Source organism: Protopterus annectens, chromosome 2.part0 (assembly GCF_019279795.1).
Source record: "Protopterus annectens isolate FY-2018-M chromosome 2.part0, PAN1.0, whole genome shotgun sequence".
In the NCBI taxonomy this organism is placed as follows: domain Eukaryota; kingdom Metazoa; phylum Chordata; order Ceratodontiformes; family Protopteridae; genus Protopterus; species Protopterus annectens.
The window spans coordinates 350,414,994-350,427,121 of record NC_056728.1 but is presented as its reverse complement, the minus strand read 5'-3'; the positions used below and the strand labels follow the sequence as shown (position 1 = coordinate 350,427,121).

Below are 12,128 nucleotides of genomic sequence, written 5' to 3'. Positions count from 1 at the left end.
ATTGAATGCAGTTGATTAAAATTTTAAAGTGATTTTTTTGCCTCCAAATGTAATAGCATTGCTTCAACCAATGGATTAAGGTGTTATAGAAAAGCTTAAAAAGGTGTACAAGAAGCAAGTCTTATATTGTGTATTATTGGCGGGCGATGAGAAAAGTATGGTTGCCTTTTCAAAAATTGGTGGCTAATGCTTGGATCACATTCTCATAAGATAATGTTAAAAAGGCTTGGAATAGATTGCTGAATGAAAGAGGAGAAAATGAGAAAAGTGATGTGGATGCCAGTGAGGACCTAAATGAAATTCTGGATATGTTCCATGTACTACCAGGATTTTCTGACTCTGACAAAGATGATGCTCAAATGTGGTTACTAAATGACAACAATCCTGCATTTCAAATTTTGAATGATGATGAAATGTTGTCATTTATGCAAGAAGAAGAAGAAAAGGCATTGACCAAGGACGAAGATGTTGGAGATGGGGATGGTAAAGAAAACAGAAAAAGTGGACCGAGTAATGAAACATTGGGAATTGCAATGTCCTGGATTGAGCAACAAGAAGAAAGCTGTCCTACTCAGCTTCTGCTGTTGAAGAGAATGCATGATTTAGCTTCCAAGAAAAGACTATCGAATTTGGTTCAAAAACTATTCATGATTATTTTTTATTGTAGATTATATGTGGTCGTGTCCTGTTTAGTATCTCTTATGCTGTAATTTAGCAAATAAATATTTAACTACAATAATATAGTGTACTGTTTTGTACTTACAGTAAATTTTTTCATTTTTATAGGTTCATAGGTTCATAGCTGTTTCCTAGGCTAATGACCACAAGGGCGTTTTTAAGCCTAGCCATGCATCCCAAATCTTTGACAAGTTCTGATACGCATGATAAGTGTAAGCATAGGCCTGGGAGGTTAACCATTTACAAGTTACCTTTGTCCATTAGAGACACAGGTGCCAAACCAGGGATGAGTTCTTGGTTTCCCATCCAATTGCACTTGAATTGGGTTAGGGATGACTCTGCTTCACATGGATGGAGAGCCTGTTCCATAGACGTAGTCTCTGGGATACATACCTGTCTCTCCAGCAGGTCCTATTTATATCACAGGCAAGGTTTAAGTCTTTAGAATGGGTAATTCTGGTGCTGTTTGTTTTGTGGATTTGCAAGGAGGTCCATCAGAGTGGGGTCTGACAGTGCTCTGTATGCCAGGTATAGATCTCCCCTCAAAAGCCTGTAGGAGACAGAATGCAGGGATAGGGCCTTGAGGTGGTCTGCATAGGACATTTTACTTATGCCTTGTATTCTTTTATTGAGGAACCTCTGTGGGTGTTCCAGTTGTTGGATATGCCTCATTAGGTACATACCAAAGGGGGCATTGTACTCAATGATATGTCTGATGAATGCCGTATACAGTGGAGCAATGACTTCCTTGGACTTAGATGCCATACCTTTGTTTATAAGTTGTGCAAAATAGAATGATTTCCTGACCACTGTAGACATGTGGTGGTCAAAGGCTAGATTACTATCTATGTGTGTCCCTAATTCCCTGACTACTGGGTCAACTCTAAGGGGTGTGTTGTCAATATGATAGTTACCAGGGATGGATTACTCCCCAAAGGATAATATTATGCATTTCTTGACATTTAGTTTTAGTCCATGGCTCTGGGACCAGTTGTTTGTCTGTGTCAGCCCCTCCTGGAGAATATTTGTGACAGTGTGAGATTCAATGACAGCTCCTAATTTGCAATCATCTGTAAATTTAGTCAGCCAGAGACCACTGACATTGGCCTTGACTTCTGAGAAGTAAATGCCAAAAAGGATTGGTCCAAGGACTGATCCCTGAGGGACTCCACTTGTGACTGGCCTCTTTGTAGAGGTGGACTATCCAATTCTAAGTTCCTGGGTCCTGTCTGTGAGCCAGAAAATGTACTGTATGCAAGACATTTAACAGATTGAGCTCCTGAGTCTTGTTTAATGTTCATCAAAGCATTTTTAGAAGTTTTTTATCCAGTTCAATTAAATAGGTTCATAGGTTGGTACTAGGCTATTGACCCTAGGGCCTATACAAGCCTAGCCATAACAATTCCCTGGCTATTTCTTCCCACAGTATTTACTTCCCAGGACCCCTGTCAAGCAGGGTGGTAAATACTGTTTGAAAAAATAGCCAGGGAATTGTTATGACTAGGCTTGTATAGGCCCTAGGGCCAATAGCCTAGTACCAACCTATGAAACTATGAACCTATTTAATTGAACTGGATAAAAAACTTCTAAAAATGCTTTGATGAACATTAAACAAGATGTAATCAAACATATGTTTGATTATCCAAACAGTTTGATTATCTGCACTATCCTAGGTCCCAATTAGTTTGGATAATTGACTCAGTACTGTAGTCTGTTTTGACTTTGGTTGTCTAGTCTTCTTACCTTCAGAGGAAATGAAAAATTGAACCAAAGATCTGAAAGTTTTAGTTCTGTCATGATAGTACCCAAGTTGTCTGTGGATATCCAAAATATGGAGTATCCTTTATCCCTCATATTTAGTTTCAGGAATGAAAATGCGAGATGGATAGCTTGGTTTAAAGTAAACTCAGATACCACTTTAGGCATAACAGAAGGATTAGTTCTCAAAGATATCTTATTTCTATGGAAAATGAGAGTGGGTTGATTCAACATAAGAGCCTGAAACTCAGATATCCTTCTTGCAAAATTCAGCACAATCAGTAAAACTGTTTTCCGTGTTAAGAATCTCAAGTCAGCCAGATTAGCTGATTTAAATGGAGTGTCATCTTCTCTAACACAAAATTAAGATCCCAAGGAGGGGGTCACCAGTTTTCTTGGAAGTCTCTTTTGCAAAACCCCTTTCTAGAGACTGCATTGAAAGAGGAGGATCCATGGACAAACATGCTGAAATAGCTGATAAATGAACCTTGATAGAGGAATAAGAAAGGCCATAGGATAGTAATGTACACAAATGTTGTAGAACCAGAGAACAACTAGCCCTGAATGGGTGCTGGTTATGTTGCTGGTACCAAATAGAAAACCTTTTCCATTTGATAATATATGATTTTCAAGCAGTGGAATTTCTTGACTACATTAGTACCTTGTTTCACATCCTCAGTAAACAGGTGCCTTAAAGGAATTAAGACCCTATCATCCAGGCAGTTAATTGAAGTTGATAAATTTCAGGGTGTATCAAACATCCTTACCCTTGTGTGAGTAGATCTAGTCTGTAAGGAAGCTTGTGGTAATTGCCCCAGTCCATTCCAAAACAGGGAGAACCATGATTGCCTGGCTCAGAAGGGAATCACCACAATGATCTTGGGGAATTCCTCCTGAATCTTTAGTAGTACCCTGGATATTAGGGGGAAGAATGGAAAAGCATGCGGGAACTTTTCTAAGGAAAAGAAAACCATCATCCTTCTGGCCTTCTTTCATAGAGTTCTGCAGCAGAATCTTGACAGTTGATTGCTCAGAGAGGATGCAAAAAGTCCACTTGAGGCACACTACATAGAACAACTGATCTAGTTATCATTTGTGATGGTCAGCCCTGATCCTGCTCAACTTGTCTGCCACATAGTTTTACTCTGACATAATGTATGAAGCATGTAGAGAGGGATTGTGCTGTGAAGCTATATCACAAGCTAATATGGCTAGTCTACAAAAGGGATATGACCTGGTTCCCCCTTGCTTTTAGATGTACCACATGGCTGTAGTATTATCTGTAACCACTTGAAGAGATCCCAGACAGAAAAGATTATTCAGAGAGTTGAACGACTTGATCAGGGAAAGCATCTCCTTGATATTTATGCTATTGTGTCTTTCTTTGGTGTCCCACACTCCCTGCATTTTAGTAACTTCTGAAACTGCTCCACAAGCAATGTCCAAAGTGTCTGTGGTGACTGACTGCTTTGTAGCAGGGGGGAGAAGGGAAGAATCTAACGATATCTGTTCTCTCCACCAAAAGATTTCTGTTCTGACAAACCCCAGTACTGGGATTTGAAATGAGAAAGGGTGTTGATGCTGGGGCTAAAGAAATTTCAGATACCACTCTATCTTGTCATGTGGAGTCTTGCAAGGGGTATCATGAGAATCATAGATGCCATGAGACCCAAAATCCTGAGTTATCCCCTTGCAGTGACCAAAGTCTAAGTGGAAAACCTTAGAAATAGATCTAGATAAAGATCTATGTTTCCCTGTGAATGAAAAGTCATTTGAATTGAGGTGTTTAGTTGACATCCCAGAAACACAATCCTGTGTGAAGGAGTCAAGAAAGAATTTTGAATGTTCTCTTAGAATTCCAGTTTGTGTAAGGGATCTTTCACCAACAGTGGCCATAGCTCTGGAAGAAGTATCAACAGAGTCATACACACACTGCAATGAGTAGTGATCTGTACAATAGAAGAAACTAAGTTATTTAAAGCAGATTTTTCTTACAAGAAGAAATTGCAAACAAAACATTCTTCATACTTTCACAATTTGTCAGAACAAACTTTAACATATGAGCCTGACAATTCAAAATTCTAAAAATCAAAAGTGCAGAAATATACCCTTTATCCTCTCTCTCTCTCTCTCTATATATATATATATATATATATATATATATATATATATATATATATATACCTACCTTAACAGAAAGATTCAGATTAGAACTAAGTGCTTAGCAGTAGTGTGATCAACCAAAACTATAGCTGTTGGGTTAGGTTTGGGAATAGTGTATAAACATTTAAAAGATTGAGGAATTTTATTGTATTTATCCTTTGTTAACCAGGTTAACCCCACTAGGCTAGTAGCCTCTTTTCAGGGAAGACCCAAAGTGATATTTATATATTACGTGAAATGTGGCCATGGCATTGCAGGACTTCCCTTACTCTTTTTGGTAGGTGCCATAGAATCTTTAACATACATCTGAGCTACCACCAACTCAAGTTGATGGGGCCTCGTTTGTTTGTCTCATCCAGACAACACACTCAGGACGGCAGACCCCCCCCCCCTTATGTGACACAGCGGTGCCAATAATTGATTGACCTGCTGTGTGAATAGAACCCACAGCATTCTGCTCCAAAGGAGAGTGTGCTACCAGTTGCACTACTGGCATTGCAAAGATGTCATTAAACATCCTATCTATCATTTTAAGGGCAGCTGGCTGACTATCAGGAAAACTGCAGCCTGTCACACAGATATTTTCTAAAGCAGACAGAATGGGATGAATTATTGTAGGTTATATAAAATGTTAATGTAATAACTCATACTGTTTTCTGAGGGACAGATAAATCTCAGTGTTCTCCCACTGAAAACACTGGCACATTCTGACAGTAGTATATGAGAAAACAAAGCCCCCGCAGATAGAATCAGAAAGTGAGCTCTCCTCTGAGTCTAAATGAGAAACCTGAGGGGAAAAAATGTTTCCCTCCCTGCATCTTCCTGTTCAGATCGAGAATCTTGAATCACTTCAGGGAAAAAAGGAATCCCTCTTTATTTTATCAGAACCTACTTTACAAGAAGGATCAATAGCCAGAATTAAGCCCTGAGCCAGTAAACTACTCTTATCCAAAGAAAACTGAGGAGGAGTAGATACATGCTTGGTTTTAGGTTTCCTTTTGACAGGAAAAATGGTACTAATGGCAGCTGCAGCTTCCCCAGTGGATAGGCACAGCGTCCTGATACAATGGGGAAACCTTCCCTGCTCCTTCATTAGGACCAACAAGAGTGGCTCTCCCTTGTCCACTGAGGGGACCCCAACAGCCACAGAGGAACTGGCTAACTTCCATCCATAGTGGCTGTAGGTGCTACACTAGAGGACCATGGTAGAAGATGATTGGTCTGAAGTACAACAGACGGCCATAGCAGAGTCATTCACCTTTGGCTGAGGCAAATTGCTAGCCTGCTGTGGTGGCAATGGCTGTTAGTTTACATTTTTTTTGTTTCGTGGGTGGAGGAAGTACCAACCACCGGACCAGTAGTCTGCTCTATAGTCAGGATAAAAAAAGTGCCTATTTCCCAGGGAAGACAAGCAACAATTGCTGATAAACACTGTCATTCCATAAAAGTTTCTTTTTGACAGGAAAAAAGCACAGTAAAAAGTATTATCTACCCAACAAAGGAAATCCCAAGCTGACCGTCGATACTTGAAAGACTCAGAGGAGTGTACTCTTCAGCAGCAGTAAAGCTCTGAATGGATTCTCACCCAAACTTGTCTTTTAGTCAGGCCAGCTTGACCTGCCTGATTATTTGCATGCATTTAAGGTGCCCTGAAACTTTAAAAGCTGGCTGGCTGGCTGTTATACCATTGGCAGAATATAATCTGTATAGCTAAGACTATTGCAGTAGTAAGTAATATGGTGAACAACTGTCATAACACTTTAAAAATTAAAATGCATTCATAAATATAGTGGAAAACTAACAGTGAGGCAGTCCTTTCATAAGTATTTACAGACCTTTAATTAATCCCTGTTTAACAGAAAGCTTAGGTTAATATTGTTATAATTACAACCCACTGAAATTAATACGAAAGAGTAATTCATACCAGAAAAAAATGTAAAAACAGGATAAATATAATACACAAGGCTTAGTTCACAAGATAAATGAACTGTCTTTTAAGGTTAAATTACAGAACTCAGTCATCTCTCATGGTTTTACCACTCATCAAAAAACTCATGTCTTAATCTTAAAGTATAAGGTATTTTCATGTATCACCATCTGTAATCCCCCACCCCACGTATTATACATATAAGTTGTTTCACTGTCTATGACTCTAATCTAGCAGATATTCCTTCACATATTAATTTATGACCTCTTAAACTGTATTTCTTCTAAGACTATTTTCAATAGTAACATTAAACCAACTATTTTTCATTGTTTAAATGTTAAGTAAGGTATGAGGACTGCTGTCTTCCTCTGGACACCACAACTGCCCTTAAACAATGCCATTCAGTGTCAATTAAATGTAAATTTCAGGAAAGTGTAATCTTTGACAGAAAATTTGTAGCATTGAATATAATTGATGTAGTGTTCTGATGTTTATATAGATGACATAAATGCTTGCTTAGTATGCAGCGACCCCCCAGATTATTATTTTGTTAACACTTCAGCACAGCTAATGTTGTTTTGGCAAATTTCTTTCTTCATGCTCTGGTACTAAGTTACAGTATTTTTCTGTAAAGTGAAATTCCTGTTATTAATTCTTAATAGGCGAAAAGTCATGGGAAGTGGCCGATCAAGTGGTACGCACCAGAATGCATTAATTATTTCACATTTTCTAACAAAAGTGATGTCTGGAGCTTTGGTGTGCTTATGTGGGAAGCATTTTCCTATGGACAGAAACCCTACAAAGTAAGTAGCATGTTTTGTTGTTAAAAGACACAGAGAAATTAAACATTTTGTTATCATGTCTTTTGTCTGTACAGCTTGTGTCAGAGTTAGACAGTGGCATAAATGAAATAGGCCAATTCATAGTAATATGGATTTGTGAATTGGTAGAATTGTGTCACTTTCTTCACCCACAGAAAAATACTTAAGATCTTCCAGAAACTGTAGATATTTCCTCTTGTCTAACAATGAATGATTTTGAGGCTGCATCTGCCCTTCCTTTTCATGGAGCTATAAAACGTAAGCTTGTCACATGTTTGTGGGAAAAAATGTGAAAAATTTGACATAGACCATTAGCATAAACTGCAAACAATATGAGTCTTAGTACCGACCAATTAAGCACTCCCACATATATGTTTTTTTTAAGGCAATAATAGAATTACTATACTTGGCAACTAGAGATCTAATGATCAAGTTATGAGTCCAAGACATCTCATGCATGCCCAGGTCAGCTATGATTAATCTATCAATTAATACTGGATGGCAAAGAGTGACAAAAGCCTAAGTTAGAGCAATAATTACAGCAGAAGGCATTCTATGTTTGTTAAAAAGAGACATAAGTTTTGACATGGTGGCTGTTATCAGTTCCATGGTGTATGTTAGATGATGTACAGTATTTTAGCTCATACTCGCATAGCTATCGATACACAATTTCTCTATCACCTTTGCTAAATTTAGGATATGGGCAAAATGGTTCACAACCAGAACCATTGACACAAGGAATCTGACTGGAGTTATTTCACACGTGACAAATGAAACTTCCAGCTGGTTTTAGAGGACCCATATCAGACAGCATGCCTATTGCTAATTTTGATAGTTTGCCCATTATTTTATTATCTGTCCATAGGAAATTTGAGACGCCACGTGTACCTTTCTGAACACTAATGCAAAACATTGCTTGCCTTGTCTTCTGACTTATTTACATTTATTCCTTAGATATCTGTCACAATATGCATAGTAATATCAGATGATTGCCTGTAAGCTTTCTTTTCTTTATCTTTTTTATTCCTTCCACAGTTGTCTGCCATCAGCCATGTTCTGGAGCCTCTTTTGATCACCCAATCAACTTTCCCTGATGTGTGTCCATCTTATCTCCTCAAAGCATAGCCCTGCAAGTATGCAAATCTTTAATGCATGCAGTCATAAGTGTGCAAAGATGAGATCAGGGTGTCCTTGTACAGTGTTATCTTTATAGCTTCAAAAGGCTTTCTTAGTTTACCCTATTGCCTGACCCAGTCAGTTTCTAATATGAATTACATATGCATATGCCTCTTGTCTAGCATCCTTGGTCTACACCAAAAACTGCCAGCCCTTAGCTGTAAAGTCCACACCTCCAGGATAGGAGAGATGGCAAAAATGCCTTTCTGCCCTGTCCTGTTCTCCTAACCATGTTCTCAAGGATTAGGTACACTAATCAAACTCATCATCTGGGCCACAATCAGGACTCCAACCATCTACACCATGCATTTAGGTGGTTTTAAGCTTAACAGGCCTTGTCTTATCTGCCATGGCCTGAGTTATCAAGAGATGAATGCTATATGTTGCTTCACTGTCATCATAAATTGCAATACAAGAATGCTTCAAATCATGTTAAGTAAAATTAATTTCATTTGTTTGCTAGCATTTCTGACATCACTTGTAAAAATACTGAAACTGTCTTTTTATCATCAGCAAAATGTTTTACATTGCTTGCATAAAAGTCTCTTTTTATCATTATTGCTTCTTGTTGTGCACTTGTGAAATAGGCAAATATACATTTATATAAAAGAAAACAAGCCATATTAACAGTTACAGACATATTTCACATATATTATTTTGTACAATATAATCAATCTAACATTACATAAACTGGTCAATTCGTGATTACCCTTAAATCTCATTCCTCCAGCAAAGGGTATTGTTCCCACAATTTCCATTGTTTCTGTGTAATTTACTCTTACCATTTTATAAAGATCCCATTCCATTTCTTTTTTTCTCTGTTAAAGTATTCACTACTTCACTTATGGTTGGTTTAGACTTTTATTATTGTTTTATAGTACTTGCTTTTTCGGCAGCCACCAGAATTAAGCTTACCATGACTAGGGATTACAGATCCTGTAACACAGCTCAAAAAAAGGTTCTTTAGTTACATCCATTTGCTTGCCCAGTATTTCTGATAGAGTACTCTGCAGGGAATTTTTTAAGTCTGCCAACATGTTACACTCCCAGAACACATGTTCCCAGTTATCAATTTCTTCTTCATCACATCTACAACATTTATCATCTACCGGAGGATAAATTCTTCTTGGTGAATAAAAATACCTATGCTAACACTTCCTAGCAAAAATCTTAAATGTTTCTAGCATTTCTGATAGTACTTGTGAAAGCAATCTTACTGACTCGTTCACCTTGAACTGAAAGCTGTTCACTGCATCTCCATAATCATCTATTTTATCATACCAAAACATGTTCAGTTGTTAATGTTTCTGCCATTTTTGTGAAAACAATGCAATGCTTTTATTAATAGTAACATACTTTTTAGACCAATCTCACTATCATTTGTCATTTTAAAATGCTGTATGTTGGTTGCATATCATCATCCCTTATATTTCATCCTGGTTCAGACTGCACTATTAGTTAAACTGACAACCTAAGCATGAAATTAAGAATTCCACATTATAAGAATGTAAAAAGTTTTTAGATGTACAACAACCCTCGGATCTATAATGTCATAGCCAAAAAAAGTATCCACTGAGCTGTTTTATATCAGAAACAAAATGTTGTAAGTTAGATCCCAAATATAATTTTGAAAAGCGTTATGTTCATTTTCCACAATCATAAAATTCAAAGCAAGAATGTATCAGTTTTGAGTAAAACAGTTTCATTTGTTATTATTCCTAAGATTGCTTGTGAAAGTGTCAACATGTTATCAGGGCCAGAACTGTATGTTACTTCTCCTTGTCCATATTTTTCTTTGCAACATGTAAAAACAGAACTTGAGAAAGTCATATATTTTTTTCAAGGCCACAATGTTTTATATTGCTTTGCTGTGATCATTTCCACCCACACACCTTTAATCAATAATGCTCCAGTACAGTTTCAGTGTAAGCCAATATTTGTCATCAACAGATGATTGTTTAGCAGTTGAAACACACGGTACATATGAACAAGGATAACCTCTCATGATTTCAACTCTACATTCCAGTTAAGATGTGTTGGTTGTCAGAAAAGAGTATTGTCATATTTCGGTAAGATAATACAAATTTATTTTATTTATACTTTGTTCACTGGGTTAGTAACACTATGCCTCTTTTCATGGGAGGCGCAGTGTGGTATTTATACTATTAGGAGAAATTTGACCAGGGCATCAGTGAACTCTACTCTTTTTGATAGGTGCTGTGGGATCTTTTACATCCAATCACTCAAGCAGAAGGAACCTCAATTTAATATCTCTTCTAAAGGATGACACTCTCATGACTGCAGCATCCTCCCTTATGCTGCACTGCCATGTTATCAATCAATTTACCTGATGTGGGACTAGAACCCACAGACTTCTGCAGAAAAGGTGAGCGTGAGTGTAAGACCTGTTGTGCCACTGACACCATTTAAGACTAGCACTTAGTACAAATGTCAGAAAGTAGTATTTTAGACATAATATTGCAACACTGAAGTAAGGAAAATGCAGGTAACTCTGGATCAAGCCAGACATAACATAAAATAATGTTTTTTTTAATTTAAACCCATGGAATGCAGTTTAAAGGCCAACAAATAGAGACTCTGCACCATTCACCATTTCTCATATTGCATACAAGTTAAGTTCCATTAGAAATGTCATAAGTGGAAATATTAAAATATTTAATATTCTGAAGATGAAATGTGCTTTTCTGTCTGTGTACGTCTAGCCTTTATGATCCTATCTACAAACAAGCTTACTGTTAGGCTATTCCAATGCAAAATAATGCTGCAGGAAATGAAACTCTGGCTTATTCTAATATGATACTATAAATATGTTATCACCATTTTAAGTCACAATGATTCCCTGTTATACTCAAATTATTGCATATTTTATTCTATTTGTGTGTGTGTGTGTGTGTGTGTGTGTGTGTGTGTGTGTGTGTTTGTGTGTGTGTGTGCGTGTGTGTGTGTGTGTGTGCGTGTGTGTGTGTGTGTGTGTGTGTGTGTGTGTGTGTGTGTGTGTGTGTGTGTGTGTGTGTGTGTGTGTGTGTGTGTGTGTGTGTGTGTGTGTACTGCTTGTACTTAGCTTGCTATTTTTAACTAGATTTTGTTAATTAAATTTATCATATTTTTTACAATGGCTATATTTTACCTAACTGTGATTTTTTTCTTTATAGGCACCTCATGCAAACTATGTCATTCTTGTCTGCTTCTGGTATTAATTTCCTTATTCTGATTTGAATCCAACCTAATTCAATAATATAGACAACAGCAGATGGAAATGTATGCAGATGAAGTTGAATGAAAAATACAACATGAAATATATATTTTTCATCTCTGTCATTTAACATTAAACATGCAGTGCTACCAACAGCTCCCTTTCCTGCACCCTAAAAATATGGCATATGACCTTTATCCATCATTATTAGTACCCATCTTAGGGCTAGAACACAACAGTTGCATGTAAATGGCAAATCCAGTGCCAGTCAGTATTGTTATTAATTACAACATAATATGGAATTCATTACGTTCAATTTAGTTTAGTTTTATTAAAAAACAAGAATGATCAGATGATATTTTGGCTGTAATCACCTCAATTTATTGTAAAG

The 12,128-nt window shown here is 37.2% G+C and overlaps 1 protein-coding gene across 3 annotated transcripts in view; it reads left to right on the top strand.

Moving 5' to 3' along the window:
- Positions 1-12,128, top strand: part of SYK (spleen associated tyrosine kinase) — a 1,380,702-nt gene that overhangs the window by 1,331,738 nt on the left and 36,836 nt on the right. For all 3 annotated transcript variants that reach the window (XM_044060819.1, XM_044060818.1, XM_044060817.1), the window contains one exon: positions 7,189-7,329. In XM_044060819.1, coding sequence (XP_043916754.1) covers positions 7,189-7,329 — 141 coding nt within the window. The remainder of the gene's footprint in view (positions 1-7,188; positions 7,330-12,128) is intronic.